The sequence below is a fragment of the Globicephala melas genome, chromosome 6 (genome assembly GCF_963455315.2).
Source record: "Globicephala melas chromosome 6, mGloMel1.2, whole genome shotgun sequence".
Taxonomy (NCBI): domain Eukaryota; kingdom Metazoa; phylum Chordata; class Mammalia; order Artiodactyla; family Delphinidae; genus Globicephala; species Globicephala melas.
Window position 1 is genome coordinate 95,870,257 of NC_083319.1, and position 25,724 is coordinate 95,895,980.

General features: G+C 38.9%; 1 protein-coding gene across 1 annotated transcript in view; it reads right to left on the minus strand.

The window, feature by feature from the left end:
- Positions 1-2,849: 2,849 nt before the first annotated feature.
- The window catches only part of SPTLC1 (serine palmitoyltransferase long chain base subunit 1), a 78,467-nt gene continuing 55,592 nt past the window's right edge, over positions 2,850-25,724 (minus strand). The window contains exons 8-15 of the mRNA XM_030832543.2: positions 22,813-22,902; positions 17,259-17,366; positions 15,018-15,113; positions 14,563-14,659; positions 13,407-13,461; positions 9,174-9,291; positions 5,879-5,952; positions 2,850-4,249 (exon numbers count right to left, since the gene is read on the minus strand). Coding sequence (XP_030688403.1) covers positions 4,156-4,249; positions 5,879-5,952; positions 9,174-9,291; positions 13,407-13,461; positions 14,563-14,659; positions 15,018-15,113; positions 17,259-17,366; positions 22,813-22,902 — 732 coding nt within the window. The 3' untranslated portion in view covers positions 2,850-4,155. The remainder of the gene's footprint in view (positions 4,250-5,878; positions 5,953-9,173; positions 9,292-13,406; positions 13,462-14,562; positions 14,660-15,017; positions 15,114-17,258; positions 17,367-22,812; positions 22,903-25,724) is intronic.

The following is a 25,724-nucleotide window of genomic DNA, read 5'->3' on the forward strand; positions in this document are numbered from 1 at the left end:
GGGGACAGTCGCTCTGAGGATAAGTACCAACAATCGGGGGAATGGAACCCTATATTTGAAGTTTTCTGGCTTGTGCATTTTCATCAAAATAGGATATTGGTTGGTGTGAGGCCGAACAAAGGGGCCTCCACATCCCCTGTGGGAAAGGTGTGTATGGGTAGTTCTTTCTCAGTGACAGAGGTCTGGAGCCAAGGAGAATTCTCCAACTTGGCCTGGGAAACACTATGACAGCAGGAGGATTTAAGATAATTCAAATATAGTCCTTCAGCCCAACTCTCTATTTCATAGAAAGAACTTGTTCAGTGAGGAGTAGGGTCTGGTCCAAGGACTCATGGCTATTGAGTAAATGAGCTAGGACCAGACCCTGTTCTGTTTTCGAATTTGCCTTGGGCTGCCTCCTGTTCTGTTCTGGCACGTGGGCCACGTGCACTCACAAACCGTGCACATCACAAAGGGGATGAGGAACCCAGCAGGAACCACCTCTGTGCTGAGGCCTGCCAGCCCATGCACGTCACAGACTTCCAAATGTTCATCATGGACAACACAGATAAGAGAGTATTTGCTGTAATGACTGGAAGAAAGTCAGTTCATTAGTAGTTACGTTCATTATCAGAGATTTGTACTTGATTCAACGGTTTCTAGTATATTCAGAGAGTTGTGCGCCCATCACCACAATCCGGTTTTAGAACACCTCCTGGAAAGGTCCCCGGGGCTGACAGTCTTCATCAGTCAATCCCATTCTCACCCCCAGCCGCAGGCAACCACTAACTTATCTTCTTTTTACATTGCTCTGGACATTGAATATACATGGAATCACATAATTTCGTGGTTGTTTTCATCTGGTTTCTTCACTTACCAAAATGTTTTCTTTTTTGAGATTTATCCATTTCTTTTTATTGCTTTTATTTATTGTATTCCATTGTATGAATATACTGCTTTCTGTTTACTCATTCATCAGCTGGCAGACATTTGACTATTATGAATAATCCTGCTATGAATAGGGCTTCCCTGGTGACGCAATGGTTAAGAATCTGCCTGCCAATGCAGGGGACACAGGTTCGAGCCCTGGTCGGGGAAGATCCCACATGCCACGGAGCAACTAAGACCATGCGCCACAACTGCTGAGCCTGTGCTCTAGAGCCTGCGAGCCAACTACTGAGCCCACGTGTTAAAACTACTGAAGCCCGCGCGCCTAGAGCCTGTGCTCCGCAACAAGGGAAGCCACTGCAACAAGAAGCCCACGCACCACAACAAAGAGTAGCCCCCGCTTGCTGCAACTGGAGAAAGCTCGCACGCAGCAACGAAGACCCAATGCAGCCAAAAATAAATAAATAAAATAAAAAAAAATCTTATGAATACTTGTGTACAATTTTTTGCACAAACATGTTTTTCTCTTGGAAGTGGATTTGCTGGCCCACATGACAAATTTATATTAAGAAACTGCCAAACTTTTCCAAAGTAGTTGTACCATTTTACCTTTCCACCAACAATGTAGTTTCCAATTTTCTCCGCATCTTGCCAATATTTGGTGTTATCTGTCTTTTTGATTTTAGTCATTCTAGTGAGTGTGTAATAGTACCTCTTTGTAGTTTTAATTTGCATTTCTCTGATGACTAATGAGGTCGAATACGTTTTCATGAGTTTAGATATTTGAATGTCTCTCTTGATGCAATGTCAAGTCTTTCACCATTTTAAAATTATGCTTTTGGATTTCTTATTTTGGGGCTGTGTTCTTTATATTTATGGATACACATGTTTTATTACATACGATTGGCAAATATTTTCTCACAGTCTGTGACCTGTCTTCATTTCTTTCAAGCTGTCTTTTGAAGAACAAATTAAACAATGAATTAATGAAGCTTAATTTACTAATTTTTCCTTTTATGGCTTACGCTTTTGGTATTGTATCTATGTTTGCCTAACCAAAGATTTAAAATATTTCCTCCTGTGCTTTCTCTTAGAAGTTTCATAGTTTTAAGATTTATATTTAGGCCTGTGGTCCACGTGTCCTAACCTGACTCAAAGCCCCACTTTTCCTGAGCTAGAGCCTTCTGTGGACAATAGAAAGGGAGCCGTTGTGGGTGGCTTCCTTCTCCCCTGGGGGCAACTGCTGAGTGGAAACCGGCTCAAAAGGTTTCCATGCTGCTCACCCAGCCACTGCCTTTCTAAACAGAGGTCCGTTGATAGAGCACTTCAGAACCCTCTCTCTCTCACTGTTTCTAAAACAGCAATTTGTAAACTGCTTGAGGTTTGAGATGACTGTTGTTTCTCAACATTTTGCTTGTTTCATACAAATTTATTGCTTCTAGTAGATATTTTCTGTGGTGTGTATTACCAGATTGTGGTCACTCTATAGCTTTAATATAAAGACTCTATTTTTGGTTCGTGTTGATGTGTTTCAAGGATTGAAGTTAAATAATGTGTGAGCATTAAATAATGTTAATAAAGTTAAATAATGTCCACCATCTTTTCCAGGAACGTCCAATCATTTTCTTTTTGAGTCCAATCATTTTTTAAATGTAGCAATAAACTAGATTATTGCAATTTTGACTTATAGAGTATTATAAAAGTAGCTGAAAAGTTACAATCCTAATCTGTTTATAAAAATAATAGGTCTGGTATTTTTGTAGTCATAAGTGGCCAAGGGTTAAATCAATAGGAACCAAGGAAATTTCAGATACTGTACATTGAAGAAAGGCACTAAGAAATTAAATTAATATTTTCCAAAAACCCCCACGACACAAACACACACACACACACACACACACACACAGAATACTACCCTAGGCCTGCAGAATTTAAAATCAAGAGACTATTCTGTTGAATAGATTACATATGCAAAAGACTGATTATCAGGAATGTAGGTTTATTTCATTAAAAAACAAAACAAAACAAAACAGATTCATCCCCCAAAGAGTACTGTATCCTTTAAAGCAGCGGCACTCACAAGGCACATATGTACAAAATACCTCGGGCAAAATAGAAACTAAAAATTAAAAAAATATGTTATTTAAAAAGATGTTGAAGACCATTTGTTAATATGAACATATATTATAAAATGACATTTTTAATATAATTTTATTCCTTTCTCTTTAATAAGAGATGGAGTAATAGCGTAATATTTATGTAGTACCTTATGGCACATATCACAAACATTTATACCACCCAACTTGGTTTGCTAAAGAAAAAACAAATAGCTGAAACACAGCTTAAAAATTTTATTTTTAGTGCTTTCACATCTTTTTTAGATATCTGGAATTCATAAACTGAAAAGAAATAAAGGTCTCATTTTCTTTAGCTTAGAAAAAAAGCTTGTAGTTATACGTCCCTATACAAAAAACAACATATTCTAGATATTCTAAAATATCAAGGACATGATTTCTATTTTGGGATCATCACAATAATCCTCTTCTGAAAACAGATTAGAAGTCAACACATAACGAATGTACAGGTCAATTATACTAAAATAAAATAGCATTTAATTTAAATTATTGCTCACTTAGGAAGTATAATGACTATTCTCTGGTTAGGGATGCTAAGATTCACTGTTAGAAATGGTGCAACATCAGTATTTAGTGTATATAAAAATTCTAGGATTCAAATATATTATAATGAAAAATTTATAATGATCACACATAAAGTATTCTTTATATATTAGCCACCATTGAGCTTCACATGACGAAGACTGAAAAAGATGTGGTTGAATTAGATCTTCAATACATTTTGTATCATATATGCTGAAGTGCCTCTAAGCTTTAATGTTGCAGAAAATTTTCTATGAGATATTAAGGAGTGCTCACAATCTTTATCATTAGAAGGGAAAGAAGATACACTGAAGCTCCATTTTTAAACAATGACAACAAAAAAAAGAATATAAAATACTAGTATTAATAAAACGTTTAAATAGTACTAAACAGCACAATTTAAATATCAATTATATGCTGTCATTAGTTTTTCTCTTAAGAAAATCAGTTCTTGGGCTTTTGGATTTGTTTTCTTTTAAGTACCCAGCATCCTTTTCATGGTCATACACTGAGTCGATATCCACACCATCTAGTGACACCCTATGTGGTTCCCGCAGGCCCCCTCTGGCTCACTCTGCAGTGACTCAGGTCTGTCTGCATGTTGCGTGGTGAGAGGCCACCAGGCCCCAGACTAAAGCAGCACGGTCTGGGCCACCTTGCTGATTGTGGTCGCAGCTTTCTCTAGTTCCTCTTCTGTTTGTTCCACTGTGACCACAACCCTAATGCTGAGAAATAATAAGGGACACAAAAGACAGTCAAATGAGAGTCTATACCAAGGGTCAGCCTGCCACCTGTTTTTGTGAATAAAGCTCTTCTACTGGAACATGGCCTACTGTCCATAGCCACTTTCTCACTGCCCCGGCAGGGTTGCGTAGTTGTGGCAGGGACCTTGTGTCCTGCAAGCTGAAAGTATTTTACTATCTGCTATTTACAGGAGTTTGCCGTTCCCTGCCTGGACTAGTAGCGATCTAGTCAAGGTAACCTTGCAGTAGGGCTCTGCCCAGGGCCGGCAGGAAACTCTGTCCTTTAAATCTACCGCTGCAAGCAGTATCAGGCCCAAAGCAGGAAGTCAACGTTTCTCATATTAATGAGTGTGTGGTTGTTCATAAGTGTAATTCAATTAAGTCATATAGAGGTTCTACAATACTTTGATGCGAGGCAGAAATTTTCAAGTTTTCAGGAAACTGAAGACAAGAAATATCAGCCTGACAGGGCACTTCTACCCCTGTCCCTCTCACTCCCCTTTGCAAACATCTGCATCAGCCACTGGACACATACACACTGAGTTGGGCTGGGCCCAGAGTCCTGAGGGCACAAAATGACGGTGGCCCCTGTCCTCATGAAACACAGGATCACAACTTTGGATGGTGTAACTAGAACGGAGAGAGCAGGATCTTTAGGGTGCTTTCGAGCTGCTGCCAGAACAGTCTTCCAGAACCCAGCCCAGTGCTCCACGCCTGCACAGCGCTGACTTTGTGTGCTCTCGTGGGTCTCTCCCAGACTCTTCCAGGCTCCCTCTCCATGGTGCCTCTCAAACCTGTGCTCTGGGCTCCCCAGGTGCACCTGTAGGTCTCTACGCCACTGCAGACCCTGCTGGAAGGCCTGATGCCCACCCCAGCTTGTTTGATATGCTTGATTTTGCAGGCTTGGCTTAAGCGTCTCCTGTTCTAGGAAGCCTCAGCCCGTCCCAGGCCAGAATTAACCATGCCCTCCTCCTCTGTGACCTCCCTGACCTGTGTCATGACCCTGAAACCCTCAAGCTCTGGGTGTCTACCTTCTTGGACTACACTGTTTAAGTGCTTAGGGGACAGAATCAGGTGTTGAATCAACGCCAATTTTAAATCATGAGTCAAGGTGCCTTCCCACTGAGGGCTGCTTGAACCTCTGTAGAGGTTTTCCCCACTGTCACTTTGCTTTTCCTTGGGTGTTTAATACATATTTGTCAGATGAAGTACCACATAGTGCTTGGGCCAGAGGTGGGATGAGCAGCAACCCCCAGACTGTGCCCCCCCCCCCCCACCGTAAGGACTATCCTGGTGGCGGAAACAGCTGGCCCAGCACATGCTACCGCAGCACAGTGGTAGGTCGTCGCCAGTGCGAACCTGGGCTGTCCCAGTTCGTTCTTGGGATTGCAGATGTGTCATTAAGTTAATTACAGAGTCCTGAGGGCATTTTCAATTAAAATGGGAAAACATCTAGCTTAAGAACAGAAACAGGTGATGTTCTATCTTTTAACAATACACATTCTTCCTTATCTTGTGACAGTCTTTCAAAAAATTTCAAAACATAATACATTTCATACAGAGTTTAAAGTAGAAAACAATGACTCAGGTCATAATTTTAAGTCTACCAACCTTGGAGGAGGGAGATACTTCTCTTCTTTCTCCAGGTAGCGCGCCTGAGTTAACGCGATGCCTCTGTCCATGCACTGTATGAGGAAAAGGAATACATTTGCAACCTGGACTGCAGACACTGATCATTAAAACAGGAAGGTGCAGTGAAATGCTACTCTCAATAGTAGTTTTAATTCATTTTTCCAATTATAACTGCTAGAAGACAAAACAAAATACCACAGAATCATCTTGAGAGCACTGTTCTACAGAACTTCCTGCAATAATGGAGGTGTTTGCCCTGTGCTGTCCAGGACGGCAGTCAGGGGCCCACGTGGCTCTCGGGCACTTTGAGATATGGCTAGTGCAACTGTAACACTGAACTTTGAATCTGACTTAATTTAAACAGCCATAGGTAACTAGTGTTTACCACTTTAGGCAAAGCAGAGTTAGGACAGGGGGAAACAGGACCAACAAAGCCCCGGAGGCTAACCAAGAGCTGCACTTAGTAACGCCAGCAGAATCATTTCAGAGAGGAACTGCTCACACGTCAAATATCAACACCACCTCTGATTCCCATGTGCTACACTCGGACACAGTGCTACCAAGCACAGAAGAGTCTGGTGTCACATTTTGCACAGCTTTCCAATACATCAGCTACCTGCCAACATTTTTTAAAAAATTAAATAATCGCTATCAAAATAAAGCATAAAGTCAGACGAGGGTAATGGTTTATAAGGGTTACTCCTTGGGGTGATGAAACGTTTTGAAATCAGTGATGGCTGCACAACCCTGTGAGGATACTAAAAACCACTCAACTGTATACTTTAAAGAGTGAATTTTATGGAACGTGAATTGTATTTTTAAACAAATGAACAAACAAACAGTCAGCTAGAGCAAGGGGTGTTGTAAAGGAAAGAACAATCACTGCCAGCGTGTGGCAGTGCAGGTATTTGCCTGAAGAGGGGCCATTCTGTAAGCTGTGAGGCAAGGTTTTCCTCTGCTAGGAAAAGATGGAAAACAATGGCAGGCAATGTCTTTTGCTGATTCTACATTCTGGAAGTCTACCTGGAAAAGTTAACTCCTTCTGCAAACATCTGGACTGGCTCTGTTTCTAGTCCTGTCTAGTTAAGAAACAGTATAAACCATAGCTCAGTTTGTAAAAACTGTTTTATCAGGAAGTCAACAAAAATTTGGCAGAACTGCTCAGTTCTGCAAAGCTTAAACAAGAACTACGGTGTCATGATCCTTTTTTCTCTTTCAAATATTGAAAAGAAAAAGCAAAGAGGAACAGGACAAAAGACTTATTAAGATGGAAGCTGCAATGATGCAAAGAAACTCTAAGAGTTGTCCTCTTCCTTCCTACAAATGCAGTTTCCAGATAGTATTCTGTTCCCTTCCCCAGAGGCTGTTCTCTCCTCATTCAATTCTCAAGGTGATTTCCTGAAGACAGCCAATATCCAGCGGGAGCCCACAGATGTAATTTTGGGATCTGTGAATTGTCCAGACTCACTTTTTCTTTTTGTTATGAGGATAACCTATGTAAGAGAAGTATCGAGTCACTTGATTCACATGCCCTTTCTGAGTCTCCCTCTGGAACAGAGTTGCAGTAAGACCTTAGCTGTCGCTACCTAGTGAGAAAAGAACCGAGGTGGATCTGACTGGAACTGACACCCTGGCACCTAGAGAAGGCCCACGTCCTGTGACACAAAGTCACCCTGAGGGGGGTTGGAGGGGAGGCTCTGGGATAATAACGGCGTCACCACAGACTCCAACATAGGACATGCAGCTTCACAAGGCTGCTCTGGCGGCAGTCAGCGTCAGTCACACCACCCGGCAACTCAGTTAGAAAACAAACTCAGCTGTCACATGAAGGTAATGTCATAATTTGACTCTTACTAGGCTTGTCTGTTCTGCTTATATTTGTTATAAATTTGTTTTGGTATTATATTTGTATAGGAGCTCTAATTAAAAGGATGTTGTACTTCCTTTTATAGCTTATACATTTAAGTAATATGACAATAAAAACACCGAGGCAGTAAAAAAGGTCTGTGGGATGCTTTTCCCCTTTAAAGAGTTTTTTTTCATCTTTGCAGAGCTGCACCTGAGGAGACATCCGTGACATTTCCTCACCCAGCGAGGCGAGAGCCATTCCAGCCTGTTCATTCATAATCTGACACGTTTCCTTAATTAGGAATCTCATATTCTGGGTTTGGTTTTATTTTGTTTTTTTAGGACAACTGACTCTGGAAGGCCACAAGTTGCAAGAAGCTCTCCACGAATCAATGCTCCACAAATTGCAAGAAGCTCTCCACGAATCAATGCCTGCAGGTACTGTGGTTCACACATCGTAGGGTACAGGTCAGCTGAAGCCAGAGGCTGGCTTAGCACCACAGTCTCCATACTGAGCAGCCACGTGACTGCCTGCTGTGCCACAGCCGGGCAGGGGCACATGGCAGACTTGACCGTCACTACTACCCTGATGCCTGGCAGCACGGACTCAGGGAAGGAGCCTCTGAAAGGAACCGTCAGGACAAGCAGGACAAGGAAATTCTCAAATACATACTCCACGTATTTCAGATTCAAGTACAAGGCAGCACCCCCCTCGGTGCTCAGTGCTGCAGGGCCACTTGACCATTCTTTAGAAGGAGGAAAGTGAGGAGAGAGGACTTGGGTGAAAGCAGCTCTACTGAACAGTAAAAGGCCAAGGGATCTTCCCTAGTGATGCGTTTCTTAGTTAATAACTAAGGTACACTTAGTAGTAAGACTTTCAGAAGTCAGACATTTAAATCAAGCTCCCAAGTTAGGCATGGTAAAGGAGTGGCTCTTCTTCCGTCCTTTTTGGTTACAAGATTATTTCGACCTGTTTCTGAGCTATGCTGGGTGTTCAGCCCCAGTCAGCTGTCCGGTGTTGTGCGCCATCACCATACACAATGCCATCCTCACCTACATGTGCAAAAGCCTGGCTTTGTAAATAGTAAGCAACTGGGTTTTCTGGAAGACTAATTATTCAGAGTGGAAGCAAAGTGTATTTTAATACAATGTGGCAAAGAACACAACTTCAATGTGAACTGAAAATTGACCCAATGGAATAACCTGCAGCCTGTCAGCAGAGACTGCTACAGACTCCACTGGGCAGGGACAGATGTCGGGAAGGCTGGGCATCGGAACAATTCCATGTCACCAGAGGGGTAACCACAATTTCTGTTGTACCCAATCTCTTAGGGCAAAGAGAGCATTCTTAAAAATGGCCTTAAAAATTGCTTGGGTTCAGGGTAGAAGAGTACGAAGAGATTCACCCGAATAACTGGATACTCACTTGAGTTACTATTTCCTGAAGTAGTTTAACATCTCTGTCTCGACACCCAGTGCTCTCTTCCAGCTGGAGGTGAAATGCTGGAGAAATGGACTCACCCACCACTTTTAATCCAGAAATGCTGAGGAAGGGTAACACACACACAAGCATAAATCCTCTTCCGAGCTCAGATTTCTCACATATAAATAATTTTACAAAGTCTGCATTAATGAAGGTGACAGAAACTTGGGACTTCCATGGGAAACATCATGTGGTGGGATTCCAGATCTGACAAAGGGAGGTAAAAATGCACGCTCTGGGCAGTGCTTCCTAGTCTAGGACACCCTGCAGCATGGCTGGGAAGAGGATTCCCGGTCCCGCGGGACCCTCCGGCTCACATTTCACAGAGAACACGTGCGTCATCCCCAGCCTCCCACCAGACGGTCTACGCGCCTCACCCACCTTGGCTGGGGCCAACCCCTCCTCGAGGGGCCCCTTGCAGGCCCACTCAGCCCTGGGCCTCTGTCCTGTCGCTTCCTCTCACCTGCTCTCTCCTGTTCTTGCACGGTTAGCACCAGACACGCCCGGTCCCAGGTCCGGGGGGGCCTCCCTCATCACCCACTTTAGGGAAGTGTCTGCACCATCATTTTCTATTACCTCTGTTTCCTCCATGGATAACATATTATAATTGATAATGTTGCTTCCTTATTTTCTAAATCTTTAGTTTGTATCTTGTCTTTTATAAACAACAGGGATAATTTCTGACACTAAAATTTTATACTTTGATCACCAACAGTATATTTAGGTTGTAAAGCTGTCTTCTTGTGTACATGTTTAATTTTAAATTTTTCTTGAATTACAATTATTTTCTTCTCTCTTAGGATTAACAGCACAGAAATCTGCTGTTTCTCAGGAAGGAAGGGAGATTTCTTTAGGGGTGAAAGCCTGTATTTTCAAATGATTATTGCAGTGTTATGAGAACAGTAGGCCATATAATTTAGCCATGTATGGTTTGATTTCTGACCTATCTCCTAGGACAAAAAGAGTGATACATGTCTATTTGAAATTGGGCTAAACATTTTAAATGGCTTTCATTTAGTCTGCTTTACCTGGAAAGATTTGCTTTTCCCTTAGAATGAAATGAGCACAAAAAGCACTTGCTGGCATATTCGATTCTTCAAACATGTTTAGGACTCAACAAGCTTTTACTGAATGACTACCTGTGCCGAGTATCACATGAAGTGAGGAAGCTAAGCTCACCTGCCTTTCAAACCACCCTTGAACATCATTAATTTGTGTCTACTTTCTTTAAATGTAATGCATCACACTAGGATCTCTCAGTAAATCAGGCTGCAGATTTGAATCATGGAATCTTAGACTCTAGGGCTTCTGGAATATGGGGAAACCTTATAGATCAGTTGTTTTACTACTGTAGAAACTAAGAAATATGCTTTCAAAACCCATTTCTTAGGTGAATTTTGAATGTGTTAAACTTGTACACAAAGAAGTATTAATTGTTTTAGGTCATGTACTCTCAGGGAGAACTTAAAAAATTACTTTTCAAATTGCATTTCATATGAATTAAATGGCCTGGATTTTCCTTGATACAAACAAGGCACCTATAAGCCCAATCGAGCTTATTATTTGATCAAATGGGCTCATCTCACATGTTAGGTGGAGCAAGTTGGTGTGAGAAGGAATGAAACAAAATGCCCTCTTTCTGGCTGCCTGGATGCTGCATTAAAGTTTAACTAAAACCAAATGGACAGAGAATTATAACTTGAGTTCAGAAAGTTAGAAGTTGTGTTTCAGAGCCTGTTATACTTAAAAAAAGCACTTCCGGAGAGCACATTATTTACCATATTATTTTACCCATTTTACCAAATGGAAATACTAAACACTGGTCTAGGTCCTAGGGATAGAACAATCAACAGTTCAGACGTGGTCTCCATCATGTGCTTAGTGTGGGGAAAGTGCTGGACATGAATAATTATCTGTTAGAATTTAGGAGCTCTTCAAGATTCCAGCAAGGACCCAAAGCAGCATAGGCCGCTGACTTCCTCTCCCAAATGCAACCTCAGAGATGAGAGAAGCAAATCACTGATTAGAGGAGACTAAAAAAAATTACTTAGAACTGAACACTGAAAATACTTACTGCCTTTGAAATGTTTATCCTTAAGATATTTATTGGAAAATAATAACACCAATAACCTAAATGTAAAAAGCTAAAAAAGAGTAAAAAAACACAATTCAATGAAACAAGAAAGTAGAGAAATAAGGGGAAAAAAATCAATCAGAGAAAACAAAATATGAGTAAAAAACAAAATCAAACTTAAAAATGTGCTGGGCAAAATCCTGGACAGATTATCATAAGAATGAAAACGACAGAAACAGAAAATAAAAAGGGGAAATAACAGACACAAGAGAGATAATCACAGACTATGCCCAGCCCAAAGGCCCCAAGTCTAGAGAGTCTTACAGAGGAGTCCTGCTCAACTTTGAAGAAACAAATAATCAAGCCTGGTCTTATACAATGGCTCCATAACGCAGGGAAGTGGAAAAACTGCTCAATATTTTATTGAGGCTACCACACATTGATTCCTAGGTTATGTAAGGTTGTTGTAACAAAAGATTATAGGCCCATTTAAATTATAAATATGGATATAAAAATTCAAAATTCTAACAGGGCAGAAAAATATACTGTAATCAAGGAGGGATTTACTCAGGAATGCAAGGATGTTTTAACATCAGAAAATACAGTCATCCCTCAGTAGTCACAGGAACATTCTGGGTAAAGTGCCGTAGAGGTGGGTTTCAGTAGTTTCAAGTGTACATGAGAGGTGAGGATGTGGAGAGGGCATAAACAACTCTGGAAAAAGACTGGCTATAAAGAGAAGCAGAGCAATGGGCTAGTTGCTAGAGGGGAGTATGGGGCCACAGGAAAGAAGAATTTAAGACAAGATAGGGCAGGGTGTACTTGAATGCTAATCAAATGACTCAGGAAAGGGGAGAGACTGAAGAGAAAGGAGAGGAGACAACCAAAGGCACTTGGTCCTTAAGAAAGAAGAGCTGTGATAGATGGAGGAACGTTTCTTTGGCTATAACACGAGGGAAGACTGGTTCGGATACCCGCAGGTGTGCAGGTCTGTGAGGGAAAATGAGGGAGTTCCCAAGCGACAGCATGAGGCAAGGCTGTCAGCTAAAACTGGGTGGAGTGAGACAGAGGGTTAGGGATTTTGGAGAGGAGAAAAAGTGTGAAAGAACTGGGAAAAGTAGAGGATTGGATTTAAAAAATAAACAAATTAACACTCATAGAATAAAGGGCATCTGAGGTAGGTGTTCATGAATTGACAGTGACTCCAATGTGCTAGGCTGAACTGGTTTATTAATATTTCATAAGCCAATGTAACTGGAAACAATAATATCTCTCTACCATAAATCATACAAGGACTTTTGTTAGGATCAGAAAGTCAGACCCAACTTCAATTATTTCTCCCCCTACTTTATCGGGAACATCTGTGACCCGCTTATTTATTAACTGTCCTTTTTAGAAAAGTTTCTAGTTTCCATATCTGGCAATAGGGATAGGACTTCCATGACTGAGAAGGCAGGTTTCAACTTGGAAAGGCAAAAAGAAACCACAGGCAAGGTGAGATCATTTTCTGTAAGATAAGAAATCTGCCTGAAGATGTCACTAGCCTCAATTTTTTTCTCAATTCTAGAGGAATCTTAAAGAACTACTCTTGTGTTGTTAAAACAAAAGTAAACAGAACACTCATAAGGTTCACTTCTATTTCACTTGTTTCTTTTTCTTGAAGTAACTTAAAATAAATCAGTAATTTTCTAAAAAGCAGCATGGACAGTATGAACCCACTGTCATCCTTTTATCCTTACAAGATGTGTGGAGATTCGCCAGTGTTCATGCTGGTTATTTCTGGTGGCAGCATGTTGTGTTATTTTTTTTCATCTTTGTTACTTTCTGTACTGCTGTAGTATTTTACCAACGAGCTTGTATCATTTTTAGAAAAACAAAGTTATGATATTTTAAAACAATGACAAAATGAATGCTCTGGTTTCACACACAGAGACAAATTTGAATGAACTGTGTTTTTGGTTTCTTAGCTGCAATTTAGACAAACTGACTCAAGCCTATTAAATGCACTGAAAACCAAAGAGGTGACATTCAAAATTTTTCACAAGTTGTTTAAATGTTGTGCAGATAAACTTTTGAGTTGGTTGAAAATATGTAAAACTCACCCTTGTAAAGCTTTATGAATTCGTTTGCACTTTTCCTTCAACACTGCAAAAATATCTGAAGGAAACAAATACATCAGTACATTTGGAAGACTGCATATACTAATCTAAAAATGTTTTTAAAGATCCAGTTCATCAATTTAAAATGCAGCAAATCCTTCTGCCCACTAATAACACACAAATAGACTGCCAGTAACTCCTCTGAAGGTCCCCAACTTTCATCTGTGGCATATACTAGCTGGCACCTGCTCACCCAACTTTCAGCAAAATCTGGGATGAGGTTTTCCACAACAAAACAATGGCTCTTGTTCTTATTAAGATACTATAAATTATCTGGCCAAGAACAAAAGGGTACAAATATATTAAATATTTCTGGACCCTAAACAATTTGGGAAAAAATAGACATTGCAGTAATGTTTATGATCTCTTCTTGATATTTTCACTTTCTTTTAAGGAAAATCCACAAACTGAAATATCTGAGGAGACAGGAGTGGCAGGTATCTGACAAGCAACCATGTGAATGTGCACACAGAAACACTCACTTTTACTGATTCTCTGAATTAAAACCAATGCTGAATCTTTAGAAATTTATAAAATTTAAAATTACAAATACCAGGCCTGCTTTTCCATTTTCCTTTTAGCCTTTGGTGAGGAGGCGCTATCACAGCCCCAAACCACATTTTAAATTGAGTCGACTGCCCATTAAGCAAGCTTTAATAGTTGGTAAACCTGTATGGCCTCAGCACCAACTCATGAATCAAAGGCTGATGAGGAAAACTAGACAACAGTTATAAAATTATAAGTACCAAGAATTAGCATACTTCAGCTAATTTCTCAAAAAACCCCGATAAACTAAAGGATGACTGGCCCAGAGCTAGTCCCTCCTTTTCCTGGCATCTCTGCCCACCAAGGGAGCGAGCTTTGCTTTGGCTCTGCCTTCACCTCCAGAAACACGAGAGAAGCTCTAACCCGAAACCCTGAGGCAGGGACAAAACTTCTTCACCATCATTTTTCCCATAAATTGCCAGATAACGTAATTCAGAGCCAGAGCTTTGTCTGGGAAATCATTTCCTCCAGCTAATTTCTCCAAAAAGGCAAACCAGCAGCATGGCTAACATGACTTGAAATATCTGTGACTTCCTGTGTTTAAAGGTTATACCTGGATTTTCTTCCATGATGTTGAGGGCCTCAATTGCAGCAGCAGCTAAGAGGGGAGGTAATGAAGCTGAAAAGCAGTATCCCTGGCCGGAAAGTCGCTGAGAAGAAACACACAAGTTATAAAACATAAACACTTTTTTTTGTCTTTGTTTTCCTTTGGCTAAAAAAACTAAAGGCACCAAATCTCTGCTCTCCCTATCAAATAGCACGTACAAATGGTGAGGTGGTAAGACCCAGGCATGTACAGAAGTTATGTAACAAAACCAAAACTTTTTTAGAAAGGGAGATAATTTCTAAATGTAAATATTTTGAATGATTCTTTAACAAATCTACTTCTAAATAAAAATTGTGTGACAAACTAAGTTAGAATGAAATTTTGTAATAGCAGTTACATTTTTAGTTGACCAATGGAGCAACAGGTTTCAGTTTTTACTTCTGTTTTTAAAAAGAACCCACCTGATGGTCAATTACAAAAGACCTGCCACAGCAGAAACCCCCAATAGAAGCAAGTGAATTCTCCATGTTGGCACTGATAAGATCAATATCATCAATCTGTCAGAAAAGAGGGACAGCGGGAGTTATTTCTCAATTTAAAGAAAAGTTGGGGGGAAAGGCCAATGTCAATCCTAGAGACAAAATTTCAGCACTAATCATGTCAACATCTGGATTCAAACTACCTCCTTGAAAATAAAGGGTAAGTCATACAAAATCAATCATTAAAAGGACCAATGTTTCATAGCCCACCTCTGAAGATGTCTCACTTTATACTTTTTTGCCATTCCATCATTCATTGACAATTTATTCACCGTGGAAGAGCTAGATAAAAGATGAAATCTAAAGTTGTTTGATACTAAACATATTCAGAGGTACAAGATAAGATCATTTCCTTGCTAAAACAGTGGTCTCAGCTGTCCTTCTCCACAGAAGGTACTTGAGAGAAATAAAAAGAAATCTATCAGGGTTTTGAACACTTTGGAGCAAGTACTACATTCCATTTACCTTTTCTACCTTTTCAAAAATGAAATCAATTTATCCAAACATGATGGCAATGGGCCATCATGGGCTCTGACCAAAATGGACCAACTGGGCAGTGGATGAACCTAATGTGCCCACTGGGCTCCTGAGTACCCACTACATTCTCAACAGCTCAGCACTCCTTTGGTCCTCACCTTCTGCTCCAGCCCCCAGCACCAAGTTCCACCCTGCATACAGCAGCCATTCTGTAATTACTCACTGATGGCCATAATAATGACTGGTCAGATCACATCTGGTGTTTTCCCAAGTGTTCCACAGATCCAACAAGGAAACCTGTGCACTATTCTTTTTTTTAACCTTTCATTATGAAAAATTTCAAACATATACAAAAGTATAAAGAATCCCCATCACCAGATTCAATAATTATCAACTTATGGACAATCCTGTTCCACGTATAAGCCCCCTACTGCCCTCTTCATTTCTTTGGAGCAAATCTCAGACTTTTTATGTTTTCATCTATAAATATTTCAGTGTGCATTTCTAAAAGATATGCACTCTTTCAAAAACATTACCACACTTAAAAAATGAAAAATTTCTTAATATCAAATACTGTGTTCAAGCATCTGTCTCACAAAGCTTGTTTTTCACAGTATTTGTTTGAATTAGGGTCCAAATAAGGTTCATACATTCTGCACTCTTACTCAAGCCATTATAAATACTACCTCTGAGACAACTGCTGGAAGCAGTGAGAAAACTGGAACAGTGAAATTAGATAGTGCTTTTTCCTTCTTTAAAATGTTCATGCCTTAAAAATTGCTCTGGTGTAAATTTTACTTGAATTACATTTCCATTTATCTTAATTCTTCAGTGCATTTCATTGCCAAATGTCAGTTTGTCTTTGAAGAGTATGCTTCAGTCAACTTGGTGTGATATTCATTCTGCTCTACATTTTTCTCTAGGTCTGTATGGGTAGAGGGATGCAAATAATCTAAGGTGAGTTTATGTTTTATAGTTCAACATTTTAACACAAGTTGCAAAACTTTTATGCACAAGATTTGGAGAAAAGCTTCCTTCACATCAACCACACAGAGGTGGGTAAGGACAGGTTCTGCAGATGGGCCCACACTGTTCCTCTCTGAGGCTCTAGGAGCAAAACCCACTAAGAGTGGGGCTAGTTGAGGCTCATTTCCTTTCAGCAAAAGAAACAATGAAAAACTCACTCCAGTTGTCTGGGACCTTGAACGGCTTTGTGAATCCATGCTGGTGGTATTTCTATTTTATATATATATATATATATATATATATATATATATATATCACCCCCATACACACAAATAAAAATACAGAATTTTAAATATTAGAAAGAACATCTTTTCACTGCTTTGATACTTTCTAAAGGACAACTTAGAGAATTCTTACTGATTTTAAAGAAAAAATGGAAGGCAAATTTAACTGTCTCTAGAGAAGAAACACTGAAAGCTGGGATCAAATGTTACCATGTAAACAGAACACAAATTCTATGATTAGCCACTGAGTTCCAAGGGAAGATAGGGACCCTGGTCTGGCTGACCCAATCCTCTGTGGGCTCAGTGAAGTGACAGACACCAAAGCTGCACCCTGCACATTGATGAGGAACACTGTCTTGTGCCCATGAAACCTGCCCAGCAGGATGGAACTGCATGGTTACTGTAAGAGGGAATGTTCCAAAAAAGGAGAGCTTACATCGATTCCAAAATGTTCAGTGACTCCTCGGCCATGCTCCCCCAGGACTCCAAACGAAAGGCTTTCCTCCAGAAAGATCCTTGCTTTATATTTGTATTTTAACTTAACCTAAGTGGTAAATAAACACAACTTTAAAATACTGAAAATTCATATTTGTGAATCTGCCTACATGCTAAAATTTATTTGTAACCTCCAAATCGATACTTAGGGCATATTTGCAGGGTGGTGAAAAACTCTGAGTCACCTGAAATGCACCTTCCCAGCTGAGTTAACAGGCTACTGCTTCAGCTTATATTGCAAACAAGTGTCCTTTTCACATTCTGTTTACTGCCACATTTTTCGCATTTTGTGCTTTTCTTTGTGATTTTGTTGTTTAAAATGGCCCCCAAGCACAGTGCTGAAGTTTGGCCTAGAGTCCCTAAGTGCAAGAAGGCTGTGATGTGCCTTATGGAAAAAATGTGTGTGTTACATAAGCTTCATTCAGGCCTGAGTTATAATACTGCTGGCTGTGAGTTCAATATGAATAAATCAACGATACATATTAAATAAGGTGTCTTTAAACAGAAACACATATAAAACAACGTTATGTACTGAGTGACTGATGAAAATGTTGTGACTAGAGGTTTGCAGAAAACTAACTCTGTATTTGCCCTAGGAGCAAAAGTTCAGTATTTGCAGCAGTTTTACAGAACATAAATACACACACACACACACACACACACACACACACTTTATAGAACATAACTACCATGAATAATGAAAAATAACTGTATTTTAGATGCTCTAAAATGGTTCAATTTAACTCAGTAATACAGACAGCACAATGCCAATTTTTAAAGAAGGAACTGTTAAGACATTATGAGTACAGACATGTAATCTATCTGTTAAATACTGGTCTGATTATACATAAAAACTCCTAGAGAAATGTTGTAAATATTCTTCCCTCAGAGGCACTGTTCCAATTTAGATTCATTTTTTTAATCCAGAAAAAGTTTTCATTAATATGTTTTTTAATCTTATTTTTCCCCCTTTGCTTTCTGGCTTATAAGAAAGTCCTTTCCCATCTAAGGTTTAGATGCATATTTATCTATATGTTCTTCTAATTATTTCATAAATTTTTTGGTTTATACATTGGGAGGCTGAACATATGTACAGATTTTTTCCCCCTAGTGTTTAACTGATTTACCCCTTTATGATATGTATGTGATAAGTTTCACAGCTGAATTAAAATACAGTGATTATCAACCACTAAATTTTTATATATATAACATGAGAAGTTGGGCTCTTAAATCTTTCCATGACTCATGTAATCTTCTCTCGTGCCAGAATCATAATTTTAGTTATTAAATGTTTAATTACTATCATTTTTTCCACTGAAACTATAGAAATAATGCACAGAAATATATAAGATGGGTTGATGTCTCATATCCTGAGTCTGATAATTTATTTTTTAACCATCAAGATTTTACAGGCTAATCTTGTGAATCAACATGAAACTGGGAGAGGGGTCCTCACTGGGCTTTTAGCTGAGTTTTCATTAACAATGAACAAATTGATTTGGGGAGAATTACAACTTTTCAATACTGATTCTTTCCCATCCATTAATATGAGGTATTATATGAGTGAGATAGTTTCTAAAAACTATGTTTTAGAAAATATTTAATAATATCATCACAGTACTGGAACACAAATAGACAAGTAAAACAAAACAGGAATCCTTTTGTCAAACCCTAATTTGTATCCTGTAATTTTACATACTAAGTACTTTAGGTACTTGATCTGTTCCTACACTTTACATTTTGTTTCATTGGCTATATATTTGCCCATCAGTACTGCTTTATTATTGTACCCCTGTAACATACAGTTCTAGTATCTTGTGGCCGACTATCTCTCCTACATTATTCTATCAGTCTTTGACACTCACAAAAGGAAGGAGAGGAAAACAAATCTTCTCTTTTACTGACATTTAGGATGTATCTAGATTTCCTCAAGAAATAGTGAAAAACTAAAAAAATAAGATATGAAACCTTTATTTTGAATCCCTACTCAATTGATGGACTCATAGATTCAGATTTTAATGGTCAAATGCAATGGTGGTTTATTACAGGAAAATCAGTGTAATACATCATATTAATAGAATGAAGGATAACCACATGATTAACTCAGCTGAGGCAGAAAAAGCATCTGACAAACCCCAAATCTCTCATGAGACAAGCATTCAACAAATAGGAAATAGGAGGGAACTTCCTCAACTGGATAAAGGGCATTTATGGAAAACCCACAGCTAAAATCATACTCAATGGTGATGGCCTGAAAGCTTTCCCCTTAAAGAGCAGGAATGACACAAGGACACTCACTCTTGTCACTTCTAGTCAGCACTGTACTGGAAGTTCTAGCCAGAGCAATCAGGCAAGAAAAAAAAAAGAAAAGCATCCATCCTTGGAAAGGAAGAAGCAAAACTAGCTCTATTCACAGATGACATGATCTTATATACAGAATACGATCCACAAAAATACTGTTTCAGCTAATAAACAAGTTCAGCAAAAGTTGAACGATGCAAGATCAATACACAAAAGTCATCTGTATTTCTATAATTAGTAGTGAACAATCCAAAAAGGAAATTAAGAAAACCATTCCATCTATAATAGCATAAAAAAGAATAAAATACTTCGGAATAAATTTAACCAAAGAGGGGCTTCCCTGGTGGTGCAGTGGTTGAGAATCTGCCTGCTAATGCAGGGGACACGGGTTCGAGCCCTGGTCTGGGAGGACCCCACATGCCGCGGAGCAACTAGGTCTGTGAGCCACAACTACTAAGCCTGCGCATCTGGAGCCTGTGCTCCGCAAAAAGAAAGGCTGCGCTAGTGAGAGGCCCGTGCACTGCAATGAAGAGTGGCCCCCGCTTGCCACAACTAGAGAAAGCCCTTGCACAGAAACAAATATGCAACACAGCAAAAATAAATAAATTAATAAACTCCTACCCCCAACATCTTCTTAAAAAAAAAAAAAATGTAACCCAAGAGGTACAAGACTTTACAGTAAAAACCACAAACAATACTGAAAGAAATTGAAGAAAACGGAAATAAATGGAAATACATTCCATGTTCATCAATGACAAGACTTAGTATCATTACGACGGCAATACTTCCCAGAGTAATCTAAATATTCACTACAATCCCTATAAAAAAATCTCAATGTAATTTTTTACAGAAATGGAAAAGCTGATCCTAACATTCAAATGGAATTTCAAGGGACGCCAAATAACCAAAACAATCTTGAAAAAGAACAAAAATGGAGAACTCACGTCTTGATTTCAAAGTTTACCACAAAGCTACATGAATTAAGTAATTAAGCATGGTACTGGCATAAGGCTAGACATATAGACAAATGGAATAGAACTGAGAGTCCAGAAATAAACCCATATACCTACAGTCAATTGACTTCGGCAAGGGTGCCAAGATCATTCAATGGGAAAACAATAGTTTCTTCAACAAATGGTACAGGGACAAATGGATAACCACATGCAAAAGAATGAAGCTGAATCCCTCTCTCACAGAATATACAAAAATTAAGTCAAAGTGGATCAAAGACCTAAAATAAGAGTTAAAACTATAAAAATCTCAGAAGAAAACACAGGGGTGTATCTTCATACCCTGCAATATATTTCTTAGATATGACACTAAAAGCACAAGCAACAACAAAAAACTACATAAATTGGACTTTGCCAAAATTAAAAACTTTTGTGCATCAAAGGACACTATCAAAGAAATGAAAAGACAACCTATAGAATGAGAGAAAATATTTGCAAATCACGTACCTGGAAAGGGTCTAGTACCCAGAATACATAAAGAACTTTACAAAAAGACAACCCAGTTTAAAAATGGGCAAAGGACTTCTACAAACATTTCTCCAAAGATATACAAATGGCCAACACAAGAAAAGTGGCCCAACACTATTAGTCATTCATGAAATGTAAATCAGAAATGCAAATATACTTCACACCCACTAGAATGGCAAAAATTAAAAAAAAAAAAAGTATACATTGGTAAGGATGTGGAGAAACTGAAACCCTCCTCCATTGCTGGTGGGAATGTAAAATGGTATAAGCCACTGTGGAAAACAGTATGGCAGTTCCTCAATAAGTTAAAAATAGCATTACCACATGATCCAGCAATTACACTGCTAGGCACATACACAAAAGAGTTGAAAACAAGGATTCAAACAAATACTTGTACATGAATGTTCACAGCAGCACTATTCACAAATGCCAAAAGGTGAAGCAATCCAAATATCTGTTAACAAAAAAACCAAAATGTGATATACCCACACAATGGAATATTACTTAGCTTTAAAAAGGAATGAAGCGAAGAGTAGCCCCTGCTTGCCAAAACTAGAGAAAGCTCACACACAGCAACGAAGACCCAACGCAGCCAAAATTAAATAAATTAAAAGAAAAAAAGAGGAATGAAGTACTGATAAATGATGCCACAAATTGGATGAACGATGAAAACATTATAAGTGAGTGAAGCCATAGTCATATACTATATGATTCCATTTATCAGAAATACCCAGAATAGGTAAATCCATACAGACAGAAAGCAGACTGGTGGGGGCTGGGGGCAAGGAAAAATGCGGAGTGATTGCTTAATGGGGACTGGGTCTTCTCTGGGAGTGACAAAAAAGTTTTACAACTATCTAGTTGATGAGTGCACAACACTGCGCACGTACTAAATGCCACTGAACTCTACACTCTAAAATGGCTAGTTTTATGTTATGTGAATTTCACCTAAAAAAAATCTCAACAGTCATGGTTTCTAAAGACAGTGTACTGTATCCCCGTTTAAAAAGCTGAGTTTTAAAAAGTACATATTATATGATTTCATTTATACGAAGTTCTACAAAAAGCAAAACTACAGGAACAGAAAGCAAGTCAACAGTGGCTTGCAGCCAGGAATGGGGTACTGATTACAAAGGGGCATGAGGGACTTCTGGAGTGACAGAAATGTTCTATATCTTGACTGTGGTGGTGGTGGTGATAGGGGAGTATACATCTGTCAAAACTTATCGAACTGTACACTTAAAGTGAGTATATTTTATTATGTGTCAATTATACCTCAATAAATTTGGTTTTATAAAACTGAGTCTTGGGCTTCCCTGGTGGCGCAGTGGTTGGGAGTCCGCCTGCCGATGTAGGGGACGCGGGTTCGTGCCCCGGTCCGGGAGGATCCCGCATGCCACGGAGCGGCTGGGCCCGTGGGCCGTGGCCGCTGGGCCTGCGCATCCGGAGCCTGTGCTCTGTGGCGGCAGAGGCCACAGCGGTGAGAGGCCCGCATACCGCAAAAAAAAACAAAAACAAAAAACCTGTCTTGATTACTCTTTAAAGGTCAGGGTTGGCATTTAACGTTAATCTACTTCCCTAGTATGATCAGAATTTGCTTATGATACCTATTAAGCAAAGCAATGCAGACATTATACATTAAAAATGGTCATAAACAAAAGGCCTAAGTGCCAAATAGTCTGAATACTAAAATAATAAATAAACATGGTTGCTCACCAATTCTGGAAGAGGGCAAATTGTTCCAGTATTCATATACAACCCTTCGACTACGATGAAACGTCGAGTTACACGAGCCTTGCGAGGATTCTTTAAAAGAAAAAAAAAGTAGATGTTTTAAATTTCAGTAACTCCAAATACATAATCTGTTATGTGCTCTCTAGCACTTTCACCCTACAAGATTTATTCACCAAGATAAATCAACAAATAGATAGTCAAATTAAATTAATTTCAAGCTCAAGGTTTGAGATCCTGTTATTTTGAGATGAAAAACAGTGCTTTCTTCTCTCAGACATGTTTTCAGGTCACACAGTCAACTAGGAGGCCTCACACACAAACACAAACTGTTTAGACACTGAGAATACTAAAACACAAACAAAACCCTCCAAGCCCAGAATGACTGGGAAGGGACCCAAGGGAACTTTCTGGGGGAGATGGGGACGTTTTATGTCATGATGGGGGCCATGATACCTGGGCTACACGGGTATAACCACTGGTCAAAACTGTATAACTAGGACTAATGTATTTCAGTGTCTGTAAATTTTACCTAAAATAAAAAGAACTCTAATGATGATGACAATCATCATCATCACAGAGATTGAGTGGGGAGTTAGGCGAAGGTTCAGATGATACAAGAATGGCAGAATATTGAAAACAAAGCCAGGAGAAGGGTACAGGGGGCTTCACTATACTACTGTCTCCTTTGAATGTGCCAGAAATTTTCCTAATAAAAAGTTAAAAAACAGACAAACCCTGATCTCCCTTATTTACCAAAAAACAGATGAAACCCTTTTCCTTCCTTACTCCTCACTACTGGTTCAAGTAAAACTGGACCATGACCTCACCCAGTGACGTTCGAAGGTGGTGCAGTGGAGGGACTCTTTCAAGTAACACACACCTTCCCACAACCCACTGATGTCATATCACTAATAAACCACTCCCATTGCTGAATTTGTAGATGTTTCAGGTACATTGCACTGAAAAAATTCCACAGAGTTTGCCGCCACCTGTCTACTCAAAGGTTTCTTGCCTCTAAGCTTCTAATGAACAATTAGAAACTCAAATATCAGAGCTATTCTTTAAGGGGTATTTTAGAACCCACAGCTGTACGTTAATGCTCAGAAAAGTGTCGGCTGAAGCATGCAAAAGTTTACATCATTCTTGGTCATCTTCACTCTGTCACTAACTCAAACCTGAAGGCTGTGGGTCTGCTGGGAGGTCACAGCTGAGGACATGGGGGCATCCCGCCTCTCCCTGCCTTTAAAAAACAAAGTATCTTTCTTATGATCTTAAAATACTCAATAAAGGAATATTTTATTTTTGGAATATTCTTGGGAAATGGAAAAGTACAAAAAAGAATTTAACAAATGAGCTCGTTACACCACACACTAGTAACTTTTTCTTGTAACTACATATCTTTGTGAATTACCTTGTTCAAATCAGGGTTTTAATCATTCTAGGACGTGAGGTTTTAAAATATTATGTTGTGAACATTTTCACATTATTTAATATTATTTAAACCATGATTTTAATGGAGATTTAATATTCCACCTTGTAGATATACCGTAAATTATTTAACTACTCCCACAGTGTTGGATTTAGGTTGTTTCCCTCATTTTGTTTTTTTACATCACGTGAATATCCTTCGATCTTTGACACCACTTCTGATTCTCTTCTAAAGACAGCACTCCAGAGGGTATGGATATTTAAGAATCCCAGAATATACCTGCCCATTTACCCTCTAGAAAGGCTGTGCCAACTGAAGCTCTCCTCAGAGTTTTTGGAAGGCCCTTTGTATCCTCACATACATCAGTGTGGCAGTGATTATTACCATAGAAAGTTTTCCCTAATTGGACAGGCAAAACCTCTTACCCTAATTTTTGTAATTGTTAGTGAAGTCAGACTATTTTCTATTTGCTCAGTTATCTGCATTTCTTCTATGAACTGCTGTTTTTATCAACTGTCTTTTTTTTTTTAAGAAGGATTAATAGGGGATAAGAGAACTCTATAAGAAAAGGAATGAAAAAACATATGAACCCCATTAGTTGGGAAACCGACAAAAAGAGTTTGATCCAAACTCAGATTATTTAACTTACTTTCAAAGGAAATATAAGCATCTAAGTACAAAATATTTAAAAATTTAACATTTATTATTTTTGTGAAAACAAAATTAAAAAAGAATTATTTCTAAAAACCAAAATGTAAAGTAATTCAGAAAGCCTACTCTTGGCAGGAATACGTAGTATAAATTAATTAGTAAAAAGGTAAAAACTATAAAATGGAAATAAATTTTAAGATAACTTTGTTATTCATTAAAAAAAAAGTCCCACAGATTATAAATCTTACACAACACACACACAGAACTTGAATATGTTGTCTTCCAAATTTGTACAATGCTAACTTGGCAAAGTAACTCTACAGCAGACTGGTTCATTGGTCACACTTTCTAAGGCAGTGTTTTTCAATATGGTAGCATTCCATTACTGAATCAGAAAAGGGACATCTTTTTACAATCTGTAGAAAAAATTAATCAGTGGAATGGTCTCAATTTTAAGATTTTCCCTATAGATTTTTCTAAATTGTATAATTATAAAACACTGTCTATAGCACACTCAGCATAAAATAGCATAAGTCTATACATATTCATCACAAGAATATGTATAATCATGAAGTGCTGCTCTTAGGCTATCACCTCAACAAAGATGATAGAATCCAAAAGGAATAATGCAAATATCTGGAAAAATGGAAATTAACACAAAATTAAGGATGTGATGACCATTTTTATCAGTTACTCTAGTAACGGACGAGTTACACTGGGAAAGTCCACTTGAAAGTGGTGTTTGAGACAAAGGATGTGGTGAATGGGTTCCCAGTACAATCCACACACAGTGGTTCCTGATGGAGAACCACAG